This window comes from Eurypyga helias, unplaced genomic scaffold (assembly GCF_000690775.1).
Source record: "Eurypyga helias isolate BGI_N326 unplaced genomic scaffold, ASM69077v1 scaffold16451, whole genome shotgun sequence".
NCBI lineage: Eukaryota > Metazoa > Chordata > Aves > Eurypygiformes > Eurypygidae > Eurypyga > Eurypyga helias.
This window is the reverse complement of record NW_010231635.1, coordinates 34,276-57,186: the sequence shown is the minus strand read 5'-3', so window position 1 is coordinate 57,186 and position 22,911 is coordinate 34,276. Positions and strand designations below refer to the sequence as shown.

General features: G+C 45.3%; 1 protein-coding gene across 4 annotated transcripts in view; it reads right to left on the bottom strand.

Annotated features, from left to right (window-relative positions):
* LOC104516725 (casein kinase I) overlaps nucleotides 1–22,911 on the bottom strand; it is an 83,981-nt gene that overhangs the window by 46,741 nt on the left and 14,329 nt on the right. For 3 of the 4 annotated variants that reach the window (XM_010161154.1, XM_010161156.1, XM_010161157.1), the window contains exons 1-3: nucleotides 13,316–13,487; nucleotides 5,784–5,824; nucleotides 991–1,060 (exon numbers count right to left, since the gene is read on the bottom strand). In XM_010161154.1, coding sequence (XP_010159456.1) covers nucleotides 991–1,060; nucleotides 5,784–5,824; nucleotides 13,316–13,487 — 283 coding nt within the window. Of the gene's footprint in view, nucleotides 1–990; nucleotides 1,061–5,783; nucleotides 5,825–13,315; nucleotides 13,726–22,911 lie in introns of those variants that run through there. The other variant, XM_010161155.1, reaches the window with a different exon arrangement.

Here is a 22,911-nt window from a genome sequence, read left to right as displayed (position 1 = left end):
AAAATTAATTGGAACAAGGAGAAAGGAAAAAAGCAAGACACTGCATATTATGAGCTCAGAGCAGATATATCGTTCATTCTGGTCAACTCAGTATTTCAGTAATACGAGACTACATCCTCTGCCAGTGGAAGCTAGGTCCATCCGGGGAAAACAGGAAAAATAAAATCAGAAGAAAGTGTAAAAAAATTACAGTAATGTAGGAAACTTGCCAAGCTCAAGGTCAATAAATGGTCAAGGCACAGAAGGAACAGAGAAGGTCTTTGCTTCAGAGAGACTTCCTTGTGCAATGCGTAGTCAAGGTTGTAGAAATCCTTGGCATGAGAGACAGCACATGCTAACAGTCTATATAGGTTTTAAAAGCAACCAGAAATTCAGGGAAGAAAAATCCAAACACTATTAGACACAAGCTCAAGCCTTTCATTAGGGAATTCAGAGGGCTTGCCAGAAAACAAACAAAAAAATTAAACCCCCATGTTTTGGCTTCTCCTGTTATATTCTTCTCATATTTGCTGTAGGCTACTGTCGCTCAGAGGATATTGAGACCATAGGCTTTTGGATACTCTTATGATTTAGCAAATATCAATGCAAACAGCATTTCATGTTTTTATTAGAAAAGGTCTATGCTTCTTACACATTTTCATAGATTTTAAGATTCTACGTCACCGTAGATTCTAAAGTCCGCCACTCTACACACAAACAACTTTCCATCCACTCCAGTTCCTGTGTTTTACAAACGCATTACATGGGTATTTCCCACATCAGCCAATCCTCCCTAACGCAACAGCCAGTTTACTAATGAGTTTCTAGGTCCCAGTAATGATCCTGTATTATTATGATGTTATTCTGACCAACTCTCTCCCAAAAACCTGCGTGGGACTAAGTTTGTCCAGACCAGTAAGTTCAAGTCAGAGACACACAACAAATACAATGGCAGTGTTTGACTTAACCAAGAAATCAAACTTCCTGTAAGCTTAAGGGAGGTTTACTCACCCGCACTTCCGAGTTGTTTATAAAACCTGTATTCTAAATGGAGTTGTGGTGCACGTGATTTTATTGGTTCCTAAAACAGAAGGAAAATGTTGTTTAAAATCAGTTTCACTAAAAAAAAAGTTATATTTCTATACTTGAAGTTTTGTGACTGTACATAATGCTTCAAGTTTCAAGATAAAACACCTTTGACTGAAAGTCGAACAAGAGAGTTCACCACTACACGTCATTTAAACAAGTAGAGAACAGAAAGCACTAAGACTTGCAATACACTCTCTGGAGGAGAAATAACTTCCTCCTTTAACCACAAAGCTCAACCATGGCAGTGAAATAAAAAAAAAATCATTCAACACAGCTCCTGGTCCTTGAAGAATGACCCTGGACACTGGCAGGAGGAAAGTCAAAGCTGCAAAAGACCAAGTCCCAAGTTGACTTTGTGGGTTGCAAGCCTTTATTTTTGGAAAAGGTTGAGTCATGTATCTGGTTTTTAAGTCACACCGCAGTCGTATAAACCTACGATCTTGCCTGCAGGAAGCACTAGAGTAGAGCCAGATATCTGGCAGAAACACAGGTAGAAGTCTCCCCTTCAGTAGCAGGTGTCAGTCAAACATCTCAAAGCACCCAAGAATACTCTATTTTTATACACAGAATAAAAAAATTAATAAGTCTGCAACGCTTCCAAAATGTTACATTTCTCTACTGTTACTCATCTGCATTTTACGCACAAAACCCAATGCCTACGATCCATAAAGCCATTAACGTGCAGGCTTACAAAGCTTCTAAAAATATGAAGTTAACATGGAGAGGATTAAGAGACTTGAGTAATTACATTTCCAGTAAAACTGTGCACTTGGGACAGGTGGTAATGAGGATGCACCGACTGCCCAGGCATCTTCGAAACAGAAGTTAATACTGGCCTCAACTTTGTTGCTTATTTCCATGCTTTTGAGAAACGTTCTGTGCTCAAAACAACATCAAATCGGTAGCATGGCACCACAATTAGTCTGTAATTCATCAGCCTGCGAAGTAGCCCTTTATTTGATGAACTCATCCCCCAGAAGTCTGCCTACAAAGGAGCCCCTTAAGACCGACGTAATAAAAGCCCTTTCGCGTTTCACATCGGTGCCTGTGAGTCAGAGCAAGAGCACCCAAGGGAGGTTCAACAAGGAGTTTGAGCCGACGTCTTCGACACGGTGGAATGGGTCTTCTGTCATGGAGAGAATGGGAGAATATGAAGGCTGTAGCCAATACACTTGTTTCACCTCTGGTCTGTCCGGTCAGACTAATGTCCACTTGTGCCATGAACTCCACATTAAAGACTTTTTAAGTCAGAAGAACAATTTCTGTACAGGAAATCGGGCAATTCAACTTCCAGCCAAGCTGTTAACACCAGCTCAAGTCGTCCCCTCCAATTGCCAGGCAAGGGGAAAAGCTGCTCCTGGTTGCTTCTCAACCTCCTGATATTTAAAAGCTTCAGAAGTCAAATATGACCAGTTACTTAGAAAACACCAGTGAAAAATATACTAAACGCAAAGCTGAAGCTGTACTGAAGGCAAATATAAGGCAATACAAAGCCAACTTTGTTATGTAAGTTGCATTTAAATTACGATAATTGTTGATGATGGCTTGAGGGAGAGTCTACAGACGCCCACACAGCAAAGGGATGTAGGGCAACAGGAGCTCAGCCTGTTCAGTGAATACTTCATTTGTCCAAATAAACTATTTGGATAAAGGTAGAAGGATTAATGTACCAGGATATGAGGCTGCTCATAACAGGGAAAGTAAGCCCAAGCCACTTCTGCATCAGGAGCTGCTGGAGCCCGAGCCCTGGACGCTTGCCAGAGTCATGGCAGCTTCCGAGAACATCATACCAGAACAGATGGTTGTCCTGTAGGCCAAGGGCTTAAGGATGTTGGCAGATGTTGCGTTTGTAGCGAAAAATAACTGAACTGCTACTGCCTAACACACAAAATCCACAGCTCAAACCAACGGGCATCACGATCGCTGCGAGAGGGCGGTGCCTGCGCTCAGACTGGATCTGTATGTTCAACGGGCAGGTTTCACGCAGGGAAGAAATTCCTCATATGTGCAACTCAGCATTAAAAACTGTCAGAAGATTAAACCAGTAAATTCAGAAGATCAACTCTTCCGTGAACTAGACGCCCTTAACAAAATAACGTTCAGCTGAAGAGCGGGATGAGGAGCTTTATGGTGACACCACACGAGTGAGAAGACAGGCAGTATTTTCCACCACCGGCAATTTTCCAAGATGCAGCACAACCCTCACCCCCAAAGAGAAACCATGAGACATCAGGACTGCATTTCACAGCACTTTCTGTCCAGCACTTTGCCATCCATCACACAGTTCTCTAATTTCCAGCTTTAACATCAGGACAGGAGGCACGAATAGCTGAGACAGCAGGGCTGCAGTTGCAGAAGACAAACTCACACAGCCAGAAGTACTTGGAGCAGTTTTGACTTGGTCCAACGATGCAAATAAAAAAAATGTTGCCTTTAAGTGCACTGAATGCAGCTACTCTAACACCAGTCCACAAATGATTTGAAGGATAAAGAAAATTACAGTTAAGTACACACGTAAGAGAAGCGTATTTGCTGCTGAGGAGGCTGAGTAATTCTTACTCCTGGGGAATGTGATCTAAGATTAGGAGACCAAAGAAAAAAATACCATCTTTTCCACTGTTCCCTCATTAATCTCCTCAAAAATGAAGCCGGCATGTGAATGCCTGGATGGCCACCAAACATGAAGGACCAGAGATATTTAGGCTTGAATGACAACAGGGGAAATAGAACTGGAGTGTGTGGCAGAGTAACTGCTTTAGCACTCAGATACTGGGGGGGATAGAACGCTACTGCAAAAACAGGTAAAATGAAGGCAGCAATAAAGGAAATGCCATTCAGCTCTGTCATATGGCTATTGCAAGGTTTCAGGTTAGTGGGAGGTGTCCCTGCAGGCCCTGCTTTGAGAGAAACGCATCCTTTGGACTACAACTGCTGTGGTTTTCCGGTATCATTACTTCCTTACGCCTTCCAATGCTGTAACTTTGCGGGATTATCTTTGAAAGCAAATTAGAAGCATTATTGATTCAATAAAACACCTTGTCTGTGTCCACAGCGCATTTTCTATTGTCAGATCTGCCTAAAAAGCAAGCCACTCAAGCACCAGTCCTTCCTGATGTGGATCCATATCAAGGACATCCTAAACTCCACTGCAGGTGTTTATCTTAGGGAATATCTTCTGACATTTGTCAACAGGCTTGAAAACAAGTCCCTCCTGCTAAGCCCTAATTACTTTTCATCTACTATGCATCACATAAGGAGAGTGCTAGTTATAAATCTGTGGCACTTGAACGTGACCGGAATTAATGCACCAAGTCCATCTTGATCTTCCGTAATCCGAATGACTCCTGTCATTTCGCCAGACAACATCGGTTGGGCAAACAGGCGTGTTTGCTGCTAGTATCAAAAAAGTGTTACAACTTCAACTTCAGATTCTAGGATTTGGGTCTGTGATTAAAGAGCACGCGGATGAGGAAAAAGCACATCAGCTGAAGACATCAATTTGAAAACCCCAAGAGACTCATGAAAAGCTTAGTTTACAGATAAGAAAAGTTAAGGCATAAACACCAATTACTGGGCTATAATTTTTTATAAGTCTGGAAGAGCTACAAGTCAGAGTTTCCCCAGACCCCCACCTCAAACCACCACTTGCCCACAGTGCCTCCATGGCCTGAAGCAGTCTCCAGAAGATGACTTCCTACCCAGACCACTCACTGGTCCAGGTAGAAGAAACACGGAAGCTGTCATGGCGAGCACCTGGGGAGGGCTAACCGACTGCAGGGCAGAAAATAATCCACTAACTGGTGCTGAGGCTTGTAACACTGGATAAGAGAGCTGTGAACAGAACTGCTTGCACAAGTTCTAGGTTCCTTACTGTTGGGGCTTGGGTTTTTTAACACAACTCCTGCAATGCTTTGGTGAGTCAATTCCATTCACTTTTACCATCCTGTGATGTAAAAGGAGAAAATCACCCTGAAGATGCGGTGGCTATCCTCAGCCGCCCAAACCAGCTAGGGGAAAGGCTGACCTTCACCAAATTGGATCTTGTTTTGCCTGTTGCATCTGCAGGTCAATTCCATTCACTTTTACCATCCTGTGATGTAAAAGGAGAAAATCCCCCTGAAGATGCGGTGGCTATCCTCAGCCGCCCAAACCAGCTAGGGGAAAGGCTGACCTTCACCGAATTGGTTTTGCCTGTTACATCTGCAGTCTCTCAGCATCGTACCAGACCGAGTTCTGCTATTCTCCCCCAAGGGAATTTTAACCCTTGCAACACCTCCTTTCCCGCCTCTTGACTCCCCAGAACGTGAGGCTGCAGAGTGCCACACTCCTAACCAAAGGCTCTTTCAACAGCCCACCTACAGAGAGGTAACGGTCTGGAGAATCAATGGAGCCCGGATCGGAAAGGATCAACGCAGGGAGTGGGAAGAGGTGGAAAACCCACAATCAGTGCTGTCCACTGGGACCTGGTGGCCATCTTGGAAAGAGGAACAAGGCTTTCACTGGCATAAGACAGCTCCATTTAGGCACCAAAAACATTCAGCAGGTAAAGGGATGGGTTCTTTCCTCATTTTTAATGTTCTCAGGAATTTATCTTAGTTTAAATAAGTTATTCTAGCTGAAGGTGAGAGCAGCATTAAGCCCAAAAGTGAGAAAGTTGCTTCTTGCCTGAATTTTTAATATTAAGTCATTTAAGAACACCCGAAGCTTTTACTTACCAGTTTGATCGCTACATATTCATTGGTGTAGAGATTTTTACCTGTGAAGGAAAAAGAAAAAAAGTCTTTTAGTTCCACATTCAACACTTGCAGCTAGAGACACATCGCAGCAGAGCGTCACCCATGGCGAAGAGCTGTCTTTGCTCAGTTCCCCACTGAAGTTCAGCCCTTTTACAAAGCGTAAGCCTCAAACTAATAAGTTGCAGCAGCTGACCCGGGCAAGCAAACCCTATCTTCCACTCAGCATAAAGGTAATCACGTTTTATGGGCGCGCTTATGTTCAATGCAAGCGTTTGAGGAGGTATCCCAGACACATTAGGTTTTATTACCCACATCGTGCCAAAAAGGTCTGGGGAACAAAAAATGAAGAGTCAGAGCACAGTTTCTTTCAGAAACGTCCTGAATTTGCTGGACGTTGAACAATTTTACACTATGATCTATAGGGAGTTTCACTGGCTTAATCGTGCTATATATCAAAGCAACTACTGCAAGGCAGCATGTAAAAGTAACCTTTGTACCAACACCAGCTTGTGTTTCTTCCTCTACGAACAGGCAGGCAGTGTGTATGAAATGCCTTCTGTATGCCAGCGGCACAAAGGCAATCCTCGGAATCTAATAAGGCCAATAGCTTTCAGTTGCAATATGGTACCAATGAAGCTAAAAAATACACTAAGAAAACAAAACCCATTCTTAGGACCCCAAAACACGGAGCAATGTCTGGTCTGATGCTAGCTCTGGCAAGCATGAAGGGCAAGAGCCCGGGACAGCAATAACCAGGCAAGCACGCAACCAGCTACCAGGATGCTGCAGCTCCATGACTGAGCCAGTTGGTACCTGCGCGTGCTACAGACGGAGGTGAATTTTTCCTCCGGGAACCTGTCTGGTGTTTGAACCAAGCCCTCTGCCTTCTTAGCGATCTGTGGCAGCGATGTGCACAGCTACACGTGTCAAGAAGCATCTCTCTGTGTGTTCTGAAGCTGCCAGTTAGTGTATCATTCAACATTCTCCAGCTCTCTGCTAGGTAATTGGAGCAATCGCTCCCCCTTCACCTTCTCCACATTGCAAACTGACAGCAAACTCTCCGGGAAGAGAGATCACCGTGGAAGGATGCTCAGGCAGCCCTTGTACCTGATCTGTCCCATCATCCTGACATGTCTGCTACCTTTCTGACCTCCTCTAGTTCCACCATGTCCGTTGAGGAGCGCAGCTCCCGCTGGTTTCATACAGGGAAGCACTGACCTTCCCTGCCCGTCACTGCTAGCACCGCTACAGCACGTCATGCTTTCACCGAGTGACTGCGTAGCTCCAAAATTCAATACTAATCTATGCTGGACGTTATCTGGGCTTGTTTGTGGCATCAACTTTGCCCAGCTCTATGACGCATTTACTCTTCAATTCCTGTAACAGATATTGATGCTTAGGACAAACCAGCTATGGAGAAAGTCCAGGATGGGAGTGACATACCTTAGAGCAGGTAGGAGGCTAGGCAGCTCTAGCATGTCTACGTGACACCAGTAAAAACCATGCCATTGTCAGCCCTCGCAGGCAGATACCCCTTGCATGCAGCAACAGCATTGGAAGACTCAATAAAATTAATGACATTATGAACATGAGAAGAAACAAGCAGTCTGCTTTAAATCCTGAAATATTTATCAAGGGAAATTCCCCCATTTATTTATTTCACATTATAACAGCTCGGTATTATCTGCATTCAGCTTCTTTTGACACCATCCCCGCTATACTGCTTGGTGTGGTTCTGGCCTCCGAATTTCAGACTGGGCACTCCTGCTCCAGGCCACGCACCGGAGCAGATTGCTTTAACATTCATTGGGAAGCCAAATAAATTTATGGAAAGCTTCAACCTGTTACGGTAACTGGCAATGCTGTTTAACACAGGGCAGGCATTTAAATGTGAGGTTAAATATCCTTAGAGGAAGTGTTTTATGCAAGCAGATGTGTAAGCTGAGCTCCAGCATTAACCCTTCCCACACAGGGTTGTTTGAATCCATTTCTTTAGATCCCGTATTAAAAGCTATTATGTCCTGCTGGAAACGAGGGGTAGAAAGGGTTTTGCAGTCACATCAGGAACACTCAGACAGTAGAAAGAGGGTTCAAAGCACTGAGAGAGCTGGAAGGCCCAATCAGCAGAAAAGCAGGTGGCAGGATAAACTGTTTCACCCTCTGAGACAGATAAGGGCTCCAGCCTGATGCTATCCGGTGGCTGGGGGGGGGAGAACATGCAAGGACATTAAAGGAAGGCAGCCTAAATACACTGAAATTATCTGCTTCGTATTAGCTACCAGCCAATGAGTCATATCAGCAGCTCCAGCTGTAGCTCGCCCACTGACACTTCCTCCTCCCCTCTCCTTGATAGGGGCTGAACTCCTATCGAGATGCTTGGTTTGAGGACACTGAGCCAGCCTAAGGGAAGCTCCAGCCCAAGAGAAAGATGCTTTCAACAGCAAAAAACTCAAGGAGAGAGGCATGGGAACGCCACCCCCTACAGATCCCACGACCTCCACCAGAGTCTTGGAGGTGCACCATTTCAAGGTAGTTTTGGCACTCAACGTGCAGGAGTCTAAGTTGTATTCGAGCAACACTTGCGCTTTCCCACGGACACGGGATAATGACACTGCGGAAACAGTGCTCTTCCAAGCTTGTTTCAAGACAGAGGCCACTGCCAACACCCTGCATGTACGCAGAGCTAATTTGGTAATGAAATTCCTCAGTTAAAAACTTGGGATTAGCAAAACACTAGCCCAAGACATCAGGCCAGCAGCCAAAGGTAAGTGAACTAATTAATCCTCCAGTTCACCCCCTTCAGAGCACGCGCTATGGGGAAAGGCCGCACATAAAGGGTGCAAATGGGTTCAGCTTCTGAAGTCCAAACTCTTCCTAAAGCTGCAGGATGAGATGCTACGAAGGCAACAGAAATCCCCAAAATCTCTGTTGGCTTGCTCCAGACTGAGCTCTACCCCTGGGTTTTGCTGTGACACTGCCCAAGGTGTAACGGTTTCTTCTTCTCCTCCTCCAAGGCAGCACTGGTATTGAAAAGGAAGAGTAAAGGCAGTACTGCTCACAGGAGAAAGTGAATCTGCACAGTAAAATAAGCCCTGAAGAGAAGCTGCATCTTATCTTAGTAAGACAAAAGATCTGTACACAGCTGAGATGATACAACTGTGCTAACAAAAGCCTTTCAAGTTCAGGCAAAGCTTTTGATGGAGCAGCGATTAAGTTCATGCCTCCGTTTTGGGTAGTTCCACTGACAATTATGAACCGCATATTCCAAGGGAGAAGCGATGCATTAAGTCACCGACATTCACGTGGGAAACCTAACAAAGCTGATTTCTCAAGCCCTGGCAGGAAGATGTGTCGAGTACAGGGACAGATTGTAGACGAACAGAGGAGCCCAAACTGATCAATCTTTCGCGTGCACTATTCCCACAGGTCGGCGTTAGGAAGCACAAGTGCAAACCTCTCATGAACACCACGAATCAAAAACGCTTTGACCCTTCTAGCTTGTCGCTACATGGACAACACATTTTGAGGACAGATGAGGGCTGCACAATGGAGCAAACATCCCACTAGTCCTACAGACCAAGCAGAGCTCACCCCAGACAGCACAGCACCTACACAGAGACCAAATCCCGTGGGCAGCTGAAATATGGAGTTCACATCAATTCTGCAGTGCCAGATTTGCTGTCCCTTCCAGAGCACGTGGCTCCAGATAACAGCTCCCAGAGTGGATCCTACCCAGGGTCTCCTCTTACCCATGCCCTCCACACCTAGCTTTAGTCTCGTCTGATACTCACATATTGATTTGGGAAGCAGAGATAAAACCAGTCCCAATATTATTTTGGGTTTTGTTGTTGCTTTCCTTGTTTTAAAGCAGAGCTCCTGGCTTAAAAGTGCAGCCTGCGAGCCTGCTGGGTGGTTCTCACTTTAGGGGGGCACATTCCAAGATCTGATCAACCTGCTCTCACCTGGCAATGTACAAATAAGCTGCTTTCCTTCTAGTTTGGGCCTTGCTGCTTGCTGCTGAGACACACTGAATCTTCATGAGACCCCTGCATCAATCAGGCTGACGTACATCCTCTGGACATTATGGAATTTCTTTGGACAGCACATGAAAACAGAGTTCTCCAAAAATCCCCTTGGTGCCGTAGCCTCTCATGGGAGGATAAAAGCAACATACAGGATCTTGCCCTCCCGATTTCCCACTCCCCCCTTTTCGAAGCAGGGAGAAAAGCCGTGCTGATCATCTTTTTTTGGAATGATAACTGAACACGCTGTTTTGAAACCTCCAGATAATTGGAGATTTGAACTGGAGTGGCATTAGAGCCACTGGGCTACAGCTCTGCATTAAAATAAGCTCCTGCTCTACCCAGAACTTAATTCTTATTTTAGAAACCCCCAACCCACCGAAACCGGCGTAAGTTTACATTAGCACCTACTTAATTGCTTTGCTAAATAAAGGTGCCAAACACTGGGAAAAATGAGACATTTGAAGAAGTTTATTTATCCCTGACATGGCTCATGGTTCAGGGTTTTGGGTAAATACAAGAAATGCCCACTGCATAAGTCTGAGGCGATACAAGGAGGCAGTTCACAGTCACAGCTGGCTGTATCTTTTCTAAGGTGAAGTTTACAGCCGTGGCTTACCACAGCACTAGATTTCACAGGTAAAATCCCATTTTTTCCTGAGCAGTGAGCACCTACTGACATCACAGGATTTCACAGCACAGCGAGCTCGTTTCTCAGGCTGTTTTACCTAATGCCGATTCTCCCATCGAGTTGGGGTGGGGACACAAAACTTCCTAACAGCGGGAATCATGCTGTAAAACTCCAGGCAAGTGCTCCAGCTCCCAAGGCAGCACCAAAATTGTCTTGGCAGGACACCACTTGGCATTGCACAAAAGGCAATGAAACCCCATAAGGGTGCAGAGTCCAACCCAGGGATGGCAAGCAAGATCCTCCGCTCTTTCCTGGCACCGTACCCCTGCTAGTAGGTTGAGCTGCTTTGGAAACCAAAGCTCTTACAGGCCACCTAATCTGGAGCCTGTCCGAAGAAACAGCAATCACTTAACCCCGTGCTGTCTTATTATCCTGGGCCAGACACCAAGTTTTGCGTTCATCTTCCCATTTCACCTCCTCTGTGGGCTGGAATCCAACTGTGCTGCTCCCACAGCAGCATGGTAAGTAATATCCCTGAGGCTATCTGTATTTGCAGGGAGAAAGATCAACCCTAAGCTTGATATTAGCAGAAAACAGCTTCCGTATGAACATGCCACCTCCTCTCTGAACAAGCCCTCCTCTGCCTGGCACCGGAGCGCGATACAAGAGCAGAGTGAAAACACAACCACCTGAAAACAGAAAATTATTCGAAGAATTGGGAAAATACATTTTCCTCTTATTTACTAGTGTGTGGCTTTGCTCTTTCCGTGTTACTAAATGCACTCACTGGTGCTCTACTTCTCCGAAACCACATAAAAAAAAGCCAAAAAGCAGGGGGCATGCCATTCATCTTTGCAGGACAAAACTGTTATCAGAGACTTGTTTGCTCCTATTTCAGCCCTGCTGCTTCTCCTTCCCCCCAGCAATAATTAGCATCACATCTGTGCAATAGAATTATCTGATACTGGAGCAAACAGGAGTTCTTAAAGCTACAGTGACTGGAAAAAAAGAAACAGAAGTTTGAAAAAAGAAGAGTACTGTATCTGGTTGCTGTTATCAGTACGTAAAGCTCGTTGCTCAAATACAGCACACAACTTCATTAACTAGCATTAACAAAACATTACCAGTGTAGTAAAAGAAAAAGAGCCACTCCATTAACAGGTGTTGCTTTTTCCTTAGTTAAAACTGAATTTCTCTGTAAACCCAACTTTTTCAGAAGTGAAATCTCTTCTGTAAAGTCTGTGCTTCGAAACTATGCATTAGTCAGAAACCAAATACTGCTAAAATTTTGGGAAACATGAGAAAGAACCACTGCAGAACCAGGATTTGGGCACCAGCCCAACAAACACAAAAGCCATTTAACTGGAGGCACCTTGAAGCAGAGCTTGGATTACAAAGCAATTCAGCATCTCCAGGGGGTCCTGCTATTGTGACATTTGCTGTTGGGGGGACCTTTGAAAATGCAATACAGCTATTCCTGCGTGTTACTGTAAGGATCCAAACTCATGTTCAGCTGCCAATTATGCTCACGTTCATGAAGATGGGAGTTTTTGTCCCTGCCCTTAGTTTCACTCCACCTTTGGTGCATTATCTCTGCTCCTGCAAATCAATAAAGCTTCTCTGATGTAACGCTGAAACCAAACCACCTGATTGCTGAGACAGATCGTAAGCAAGCTGGTTAATCTTCACACTGTCGAGAAGGGGCTCATCATACAGATGCGATAACCAAACCTTAGATTGAAAGATTACATAGATCAATCTAAGATACAAGGATTCTGAGCAGGAACCTACAAAGATACTATCAGTAGTTACGCATTATAACTCTCTAGTTACCTCAAGTAACTTTCTGACAGATTTATTTACCATCCCCTGTGCCTGATGCACAACTGATTTTAATTTCAATTCTAAACACATATCAAGTTTTGGACAAATGGCATTTATATCAGCCAACCCGTCTTCAGCACCCTCAAGTTCACTACCACAGCAATCCATTTCCTTCAGTGAAGAACGCAATAACTTTAAGTGAGGATCAAGACCCCCACAAGCTGCTGCTCTACAGCAAATACCCCAAAATCACATACTGGGAGCTGAGAGGCATGTAATCAAATACACCGTCTGCTGCCCCCACCTCATTTAAAAAACAACCATCATTTGTTTAGGGTGCACTGAGCTCTTAAGTCATCCTAAACAAACGACGCATTAGCGCAGCCATCTGTTTGGGCAACCAGCTGCAAGACATGTCCTTAGAAGACCAACGGACCACGAAAAATCACGGGCTGCCAGGCCGGTTCAGTGGCTGAGAGGCAGCAGCCAGATGGCCAGTCGGCACACCCCACATCGCCAGCCAGCCAGCGAGTCAAACACATGGGACAGATCAGGGAGCTGGTGGTGGGGCTGAAACTAGGGCACCGAGGTTAGTGAAGGACATGGAACAGAGAAGATGTGTCCGAGTGCTGGGAAAGTCTCACCTAACAGGACATGGAACAGAGAAGATGTGTCTCACCTAATACACTTTAACAGGGAGACTTAGCTTATGAACAAGAAATTGAGAGCAAGATTTAGCAATTCAGGCAGTTAAGATGGCTTTTTCCACCTTAGGCAAGGCATTCAGTGCTGAGAACAGTCCTCATTGTTAGGATTGTTCAAAATTTGCATCTCTGGCCTCTCCAGTGTATTCACGTATGCAAATAAAAATAATGCTAACAGTTACATCTTCTGAGTCAGAAGCTTCAGGTAAGGCAACTCGACACTTGGGAAATGAGACAAGCACATGCATTTCTCAAGTTTTTATGTATTTATATTCCAGTGGTGAAATGCTCATCTGGATAATACAGGCCACTCAAACGGTTACTTCTTACCTAGTCTGAGTTCTCCAAAGTTCCCACACCCAATCTTCTTGCCCACTCTGAAGTTGGGTCCCACCATAAGAACACCAGAAGACGCCGATGAGCTTGGTCGAGAACCATGCACGCTCCTTCCTTCTTTCGTCGTCCGCTGCCTTTCATCCTTTTCCCTATTAGTATGGTCCATGATCTTGGTGAAATATCTCTGCCAGCAGGCTGGCAGAAAGGAATTGGAGTACACACTCTTCTCCTTAGAATAGAAATATGTATCCAAAAGTATCTGAGTCAGGGTCCAAGAGAGTCATGGAAACACATGGAGTTCTTTTGGCACCGTATCCAGTTTCCTAATGCATCTTGATAATGTACCAAGGGGTCGATTATGTTCTTGAGAACTCAGTAAAGGCAGGTTGCTTTTGGTTTCTTACCTAGGGAAAAGAGAAAAAAAAGAATACATGAAATTAAAAACATTTTAAAATACCAAACAAGAAATGTACAACAGGACCAATGCCCAGAACTTTCCCAGCCTCAAGGAAATTAACAGCTATACAAGTACTTGACCATTTTCTTAACAATTTTCTGATAAAAAGCCCTGACGTGACAGAGAGAGAAGCGCTGCCCATCCACCTCCTGGCTACTGGAGTCATCAGGGCTCACGCAGCACCTACTAACAAAAGCAATTTCAGTTACACCAGCACATCAGGTGGAAACTGCAAGATCACATCCCATCTTCAAAGCAACTGTGAGGTGTGAAGTTTGTTTTTTCTCACTTCGTACATCTATAAAGTGTTACACAGAAGCCAGACAAAAAAGCAAAGTGGCAAATGAAAGGTGCCAAAAGAAAAAACAGTGAAGCCCTTTGGAAGTCAAATTCCCCTTCATTTTACATCTTCTAAAGCTGACCTCGGATATATTCGCTAATTGAAACTGTTGTCCTACAGAAATGGCCAAAATTAGTAGCCAAGGCAAGATGTATTATTTTTAAAAAGCTAGAAGTTTCCTGAAAGCTGTATCAATGTACAGTTTGTGTTACTAACGTGATTTAGGTGCCAAAAAAAGAGGTTTTGGAGAAACAGATGTTCTAAAGGAATTGGGTGAGGGACTCAAGGGCCAAGATCTCCAGCAGCCTGCCTTCGTGACTGGCAAAGGAAAGCCTGACAGTTCTGAGAAACTGCCTCCTGCATGATCACTGCCATAACCCCAAGGACAGGCAACTCGGGACTACTCGACAGCACAGCGGCGCATCTCCCGAGCATCACTCTGCTTACTGTCAAAAGAGGCCAAGAAATAGATGCTCCTCACCATGCAGGCCGAGTGGTTGCTCTGTGACCCTGGACCAGCCGGAAATGACAGGTAGGAGCTGGACCAGGACCTCCTGGGTCCGTAGATCAGTGCAGGTAAGATTGACATCGCACCATAAGAACTCTCCTAGGACATGAACTCCCACTGCAGCCAAGTGATTCAGCTCAGCCCCGCCGCGGTCAGAAGAAGTTTCTACCACTCAGAGATGAAAGTGAAGCTGCTGTTGCCACAGACCGTTGTGGCCTGATGGGACAGTCCAGAGGTACCAGTGGCAGTGGGTGAGCGCCCCCTCATCTCCCAAGCAATCAGCAGGAGAAAGGCAAAGCCTCCAGCTGTTCAGACACTGCAGCAGGAGCTGCTATTAGGCAGCAGACGTGGACGCTCTGGAGATGCTTGTGGTGCAGTTCTTAAGCAAGAACCAGAATAAACATACCTGGAGCTACCCCCCACATCCCAGGACCTATGATACTGGATTGTATTCCTTTCCGGGACACTGCTGCATTCACAGTTTTCCAGGTGTGAATGGAAGAGTGCCTGAACAATTTCAGAAACAAGCTTTGTGCCCTACTTCAGCTGTAGGCATCCACGCAGAAGCGTCAATGTTTGCACAGAATTCAGCAAATACCTTCAAAGTCAGCAGAGAGGTGCTAAATGAAACCACCAGAACAAGAGTCAGTATGGAGGGACATCAGCAATTGAACAGGACCAGATACGCCCAGGAACACAACCATATTTACGAGAGTTCAAAAGTTACTGAGGCAATTGGCTCAGTCCCCCTGTAGCAATACATTTGTAGAGGATTTAGTAAGGGTTTCTTCTGCTTGTTTCTTGAGATGATGAAGCTAACCTACGTTCTTCCAGTTATCCAAAAATAGAGGAATTATTACCCATCTACAAACCAGGGGCACAGAAGAAAAGCATTAGCCCTTCTGAAATATGAGCGTGCTTTCCCTAGCTTTCAGCTGTGGGATACGCCTATTTCTGGAAATTTTTATTTTGATTTAAGGCATCTGTACACAAGCCAGAGGTCACTGACACTAGGTCCAGAAAAATGTAGGTAGCTACTAGTTAGAAATCCCAGTTTCTGACTACTGAACTAGTCTTAGCACACCTCTGACCTTCCCTATCCATTTCCATTTGCAGTTCTGTGTGTTTGCACAGAAGAGGGCATATTGCTCCCCAGCTTCAGCTTCCTCCTTGGATTTTTTTTTTTTTAAGTAAAATACTTCCACAGAAAAACCCAAATATTAAATACAGAGAATGCACAACTGTAACACCACTTTGCAATTACTTCCTACTGCTTTTGTTCATGTATTACTGCAGGCTTCTGCATCAGACAGGGAGTTTGCAGGGCTCTAAACAGACTCCATAGGAAGGATGCTGTGTCCCTCCACAGTGCATTAGGAAGACCTTGAGGAACTAATAATAGCATAAAGGAACATCCATACATCTGGATGGATGCTTAATGCAACGTAACAATCCCACAAAACCACCCATCACTAACAGTTCATACCGATGCCTAGAACCTAGCTCAGGTTGCAGAGATCACAACCCACGGGATACTTCATCCAGCCTGTGACTCAGCAGCCCTCCTTTCTAGAGTGAAAAGCAGATGAAGCCTCACTGTCGCTCTGCACAAAGGTGGATCTCTGCAGAAAATGCCATATGGCACGTTTGCAGCAAATCCAGGTCATCTGAAAATCATCAGGTCACCCGAGAACCACTGTACCGCACCTGTACTACCGGTCTGGCCGACCCAGAAGCTGCAGCGTCAGGCTCCCGACGTGTACCAAGTATCGCGTGAAACGCCACTCGTGGTTACGCACTGCTGGCCTAGCTAGAGACACAAGGGTTGGAGATGTTCCCCTAGGAGAAATTCAGTATTTCGGATTACCAAGCTTTACCCGTACCTCAAATTAATTTAAGATTTAATACTTTAAACTGAATATGGATAAGCAGGAAGCACCCGTTACAGGCAAACAGGATGAACTAGTTCTTCGTGACAGACATCCCAACGTACTTTCAGCTGCGGCGTTCACTCTGAGGGGGTGAGCTAGCGCTGCTTCGCAAAGCTGCTGGCGTAGATTAAAGCACAGTTGTGTTTGCTTTGGGAAACCGGCTTGGAGAAGGAATGACGAGGCTCTATCAGAGATCAGAAAAGCACCTCAATTGGACCCCACCCCAACCTGTCCCGGGACAAGACTCTTCCTTCAAAACAAACATTAAAAAAGGACAGTCACTGAAATTAAGGAAGCTTATTGCTGAACAGAAATCAAACATGAGGATGATGGAGGGCTCCCAGGGCTGGATCACTAGGAAAGAGGAGCAGAACAGAGGAATTGTACAATAAAGTAGCACTTTGGAAAACAAACTTGATCCCACCAATGCCAGAGTGGAGGCTTTGTTTCCCCTGGAGACCAAAGTCATTATTTTCATCAAGGTTGGATAATCCAGGGGCAACAACCCCACTCCTCACAAAAGGGTAACGGGATGAAGCGTCCAGCAAGAGCACAAACCCTGCCCAATTTACACTTGGAAAAAACAACGCACAGCATTGGGCGAGACTGAAAGGCAGCACAGCTCGGGGCTGAGGAGATACTACTATGGAGGACCACACGGAAAGGGGCTAAAAACCCTGAAAGAAAGAGGCAAAATCTGCATGACTTGACTGACTGCATCACAGGAAGGGGAATGATACAATTTTAGGTTGCAAACAGATTTTTTTTTCCCCTGGCTCACTCACCTAACAGTTACATGGTCAGTAGAGAGAGTAAGAGACATCAGTGTAAGCTAAACCCACCAGAAAGGGTTTCTAAACAGCCCTGATGAACGTGAGGTGGACCAGGAAGAAACAGGCTGTTGAAGAACACACTACAACGCTTTCCCGCATGATGCCAGAAGCCATTTAACCTCCCTTCTGACACAAAGTACTACGAGCTTCCAACCTGCAGAGTAGACGGGTCCAGATCGCGAGGGTGTTTTGTAGCAGCTCGGTGCAGATCTGTTCCAAGTTGTTTGGCTACCTGCTGTCACGGGACAGCATGGTTACAGAAAAGCTCATTACCAGCTAGGATAAAATGGGGCTGAAAGCCACCAAAAGGTAAAAGGTACACAATTTAGCATGTTGCAAAGGGTTGATACGAGCTGTGCTTGATCTTCAGTGCTTGCAGGGCAGGCAGTGCTCGGTGACACAAGTACATCATTGCTGTAAGGGCTGCTCAAGCCTCTTTGAGCACAAGCCCTCCCAAGCCTCGGTACAGCTTCCCCCTCCCCCAGACTGAAGTCTGAGTCGGCTCATGCGCCATGTGCCAACTTTCAGGTCTGACTTCAGAACCACACTGCTTGGTTTGACACTGACACCATCCTGCTCGGTGCGTCTCCGGTGGGACAAGCAACTCCCTCCTGCTCAGGCAGGTTAAGTACAGAGCTCCACCACGCACTTTCTGGCTAGTGAAATAATATGTTAACGGTTATAAGCTACTACGCCTCCACCCTTCCCCCCTTCCCCATCTGTACAGGGCCTCCCCAGGGAGAAGGATGGAAAGGTCACGCCTGACAGTCTGCAAACACTAAGCATCCGCTCTCTCGGCTGAAAGCCTCCTGCAAACAGGAATTCAGCTCAGCAATGAGCCAGTGAACCCAGCTTCGATAACCTCTTCATTACGGCCAACCCTACGAGCACATCTCTGCTGTTGGGACACTGAATCGCACAAAGGTTTTTCACTGTTGTTACCAGATACTAAAAATGCCTGTAGTAAATACGGCATCAAATGTGGCTTTTGAGGACTAACAAAGCGCTTGGCTTTGGAAGAGGAGTGGCAGAAGAATGAAGACACGACTGTAATTTGAAGTCAGCCGCATTAATATTTAAAGACTACTCGGAACACCAGGTCTATTTCCTGCCGTGATTCAAACTTTTTCATAACGATTTTCCTTCCTACCTTTCCACCCACTCAGCAAGATTGTTTAAATGCAAGTAACTTTCAAGAGCAAAGCTGCATGAAGATATTTCCCTAATGGTGACTCAGACCAATTCCAATATTCATTTCACTACAGTACAGTTGGAGACACGGGAACAGTTATTTAATGAAAGATACAGGCTTGAAAGGAAATTACTTAAAGCACAGTTAGCCAAGTAAAAAAAACCAAACCAAAACAACTTTGTGTCCTACACAATTCAAAACACTTAGGACCTAAGATGTAAATCACGACCTCTCCTCCATCAATAAAACCGCAGTAGAGCTATAAACCAGCTTCCAGGCAGCGTTGAGGGCAGCTGCCATTCACGCTGCGAGCTGTAGCGCAGTTCAGCACGAAGAAGGTTTATCGCTTACCGGCCGCTCGTTGGGGCCTAGAGATATCGCCCACAGCCACCCAGTTTTCTCAATGAAGTCAGTAAGTTTGAAAGCAGCAGCATTAAAGGGCAATGCAAACAAGAGCATAGTGTGAAGAAGCCAGAGCAAACCTTATTCCTACCCTTCAAAGGAAAAGCTCGCTTCCCTTGCACTGAAAATGTCTTTGACCTACTTGAGATACTCTGGAGACCCTTCCAAGGTAAGAACAAGAGCTTGCAAAGTCTTGCTTTGCAGCACAATTTCAGAAAATCTGTCCAAACTGAAATTGCAAATGAATCCCCCTTTCATCCAATCAAACCAAGCAGACTTGATCCAGGTCTGTGTGCACTTCCAATTCATGGAGTCAAAACATGCTAGGAATCAAATGGGAAATGCTCGATGGATGGATCACCACCCAAGCAGAAGTAATGCAGCCCTGCAATTCCTTTCTTCTTTTAAGGACAGACTTTCAAGAAAGCCCCATTTTCTTGTGAGATGACAGATCTCATCCCGCTCGCTACACAAAGAGGATCTCAATTCCTCAGAGCAACTCCAAGATCATCGCTTTGGGACAAGACACATGCTTTCTCACTGGATTTTCCAACACCCACTCCAGGTGCCTGCGTAGTACTTTTGGTGAGTCTCTTGATCTGGGCAGTGCTTTCCAGACAAGATCTGCTGCTTCCCACATGACTTCAAAGACTAAAATCCTCTAGGGCTCCCAGCTGACATAAGCATACAGTTATGAGATCACCAGCTTCCACCCTCACTCTGTGTAAAAAGCAGAGCCTTCAGCAGCAGAAAACAGTGCTTGCTTTGTCACAGATTGGGACAAACGGTCCACCCACTGGAAAAGGTGTAACAGCCAGGATGAAGGTAATGAGGAATATTTTGAAACCAGGACATGGGATGTGTTCACTCATTCTCAGCATCTGCCAACTTGTTTTATTAGCTTACACCCTTTGGTTTAGAGGAACAAGCTGGCTTTGTGTCCTCTGCTTCACCGCATACAGGAACAGCTTCCTAGGCAGCGATGCTCTCCTCATACTGGAACGTCACTAGCAAGCCTTCCACTTACAGCCCTTGCTCTCTTCTACGTGGATACACATCTCCGCCGGCTTCAGGTCCTTTCATGCTTTCTCATCCCACCACATCATCTCCTCCCTTCCATGATGTGCCATTTCTTACCCTGCTTCTGCCCAATGATACTTTCCAGCTGACCCCAACAAAAATATATTTTTTCCAAAGCCACCCCATTACTCACTTCTGGCAAAGTTGCTGTTCTACTAAGGACAAAATTACAGAGTTATGAGATCTGCTCTATTCCTAAGGAGGAAAATCAACAGATAACCAAATAACTTATCTTGGTCTGACCTGGAAGAAAATCCTGCTGTCTACACAAGCTAGTAGGATGGGAGGATGCAGAGGTGGAATGTTCTCTCCACTCAACCATGAGAAATACACTTCATTTGCCTTTTTCTCTCACTCAAGAGCTTTCTGGTTACCTAGAGGGTCTTCTGCTAGGAAACAGACCCCCGGTAAGCTTCCTATATGGGAGGGTATTTCAACTACCTGCCTGTACCCCAGTAGCATCTCCACACAGAGAAGATCAGCATTTCTCTGCTTTCCCAAGCAGCACTAGACTGACCTGGTTTCAGTGTCCTCAGTGTTGTGCAAAACAACAGAAAAACTGAAAAAATAGGTCGAAATTCTCTGTTGCAGTTTAAAGCTGGTAACAGCGTGGACAAAGCTGGCTGCAGACTACGGCAAGCAGGTGCATGTTGCGTCAGATGTCCCACACTTGGGAGGTTCTTTCCAACCTTGAAGACTATAGATGCCTTTTAAACGTTATGAGTTGCTTCTGCTGAATCATTTGACCCAACAATTTAATCTTCAGCTTGTGCAGTTAGTTTTGTTCAGCGCTTCACAGGCAGAAAAAATGCCTTTTAAGAGGAGGCATACAAACAGTATTTAAGTCTAAATTGCTGGGAAGGGAGAAGGATGGACAACTGCAAATCACTACACTCGTTAGTTACTCATGAATGCACAGGACTGTCAAGTTGCCATCCTACAATTAGAGTTTTTACAGGAAGGGTTGAACCCAAACAAACTCATACCATTTTCTATCCTAGAAAAGTGAACTTCCATGAAGTCTTTTTCTCGAAGACCTTGTAAAACTCCTAAAACACATTAATTGTATAATTCTCATCTAAATGTGCTGGCAAGCTATTTTTCCAAATAAGTCTCAGTTGAGTGTTTCACCAAGCATGATCAGAGCACCCATTCTGAAAGTTCATTCTTGAACTTCGTTCACGATACCCTCTACACAAGCTCAGCATGAAAGACATTTTTTTTGAGTAATTTAGTCAGTAATTTAGTTCTTCCACATGAAGAGAGTCAGAACAAAAACCAGACCAGTTTTCAGGGAAACGGTTCGTGCGACGCAAGCTAGATTCATTGACTTCTCTTCCCCGCTCGAGTTCAAGCCAAACGTGTGCCAGCAGCCATGTGCACATGTTCCTATACGTTTAACAAAGCACTACAGACCGCGATCGGCCCGAAAAAATGGGTTAGTGCTCTTTATGAAGAGTTGCATTATGCTCGAACAGCTAAACGAAGAGTTGAATGCTTAAATAAAATGAAAAAAATCCCCTAATGAAACTTGAGCTCTGCATTTTTTTTTTTTTTAGACTGGGATGAGAAAAGACCAAAAAGCAACTGCCAGATCAGCTTCCCCCTATCTTCTGAGGCTTGCTGCAGAAATCAGACACACATCCCTCTACATAAAAGCTTGACAGCACGCCAAATCCCCGTTTGTCAGCAGCAAGCACCTCCAAACGACGCAGGTGTTCAGCCCACACACAGCTGTCTCACACCCCCAGCCCCAGCGCTGCATCCTCAGCGGCCCCAGGGGTCCTGCAGCCCCTGCTGCGCTGCTGCCAGGGCACCGTCAGGGGTTTTAAGATCTACCTCTTGATATTACAGTAACCGACCCCAGGTTTAAAATCTGCTGTTTGAAAGGCTTCTCAAAGGCTGGCAAAAGCATGACGTTTAGGATAGCATCTCTGCTTGCAAAAGAAGCTGCATAAGGCCGTGTAAGATCAGGTTCCAGCAGAAATAGGTATTTATGAAGATGCTACAGAGGAAATTAGAAAAAACTGGCAGTTGCAAAGGGCTTGTCACAGACCTGGGGCAGGATGAGAACCCTGCAGATGTTCTCTTCTCTGATATCCAGGCATCACATGTACCTCCACTTTTTAAATCTCACAATACCTGGTTGCTTAACAGCAAAAAGAGAGCCTCAGAAACCTACAGCACCCCTTCATTTCAGGCAATGGATTTGAAGAAGAAAGGGGCAAAGCCTTCTTTAGAAGAGAAGACTTCTAGGCAGCCACGTGCGTCTTCAAGGAATAGCCCATGAGGCAGATCCACGTGCATCCATGGCAGCTGATGGACGTAGTTTGCAGTTACTGGTTTCAACGACGAGCAAAGCCCTCGACAAGACCACCACTGCGGCTTGGGCTGTGGAGCAGGCTCGGATCACTGGCAGCAACACCACTTCTGCAGATTTATAGCATAATTTAACACAGATGCACAGACTCAATAGTCTACGACTGTTTTATCTGCGCGCAGCCTGGCAAGGAAAAGAAGCCTGGAGGATGAATTGCAGACAGGCTCAGAGAGCTTGAAAAGACTGGTAAATTTGGCGGTTAAACACAAAAAAAACCCCCCTTTGCGCTATCCAAACCATGTAGTGCTTTTTACTGCTTTCAAAAAGGAATGTAACTACCAAGTTCAGAGCCAACACAGCTTTCACCGTGTGTGCGCGTGTGGGGCAGGGGAAAAGCCTTTTACTGGAAAAGCCCTCGTGAACTTGAGACAGGGTCAAAGAAAACTGAAGATGTCTTGATAGCAAGGGGTAGTTAGAATCAACGTTAGTGAAACCCAGCTCAAGATGACAGGCAGTCCTGACTAATT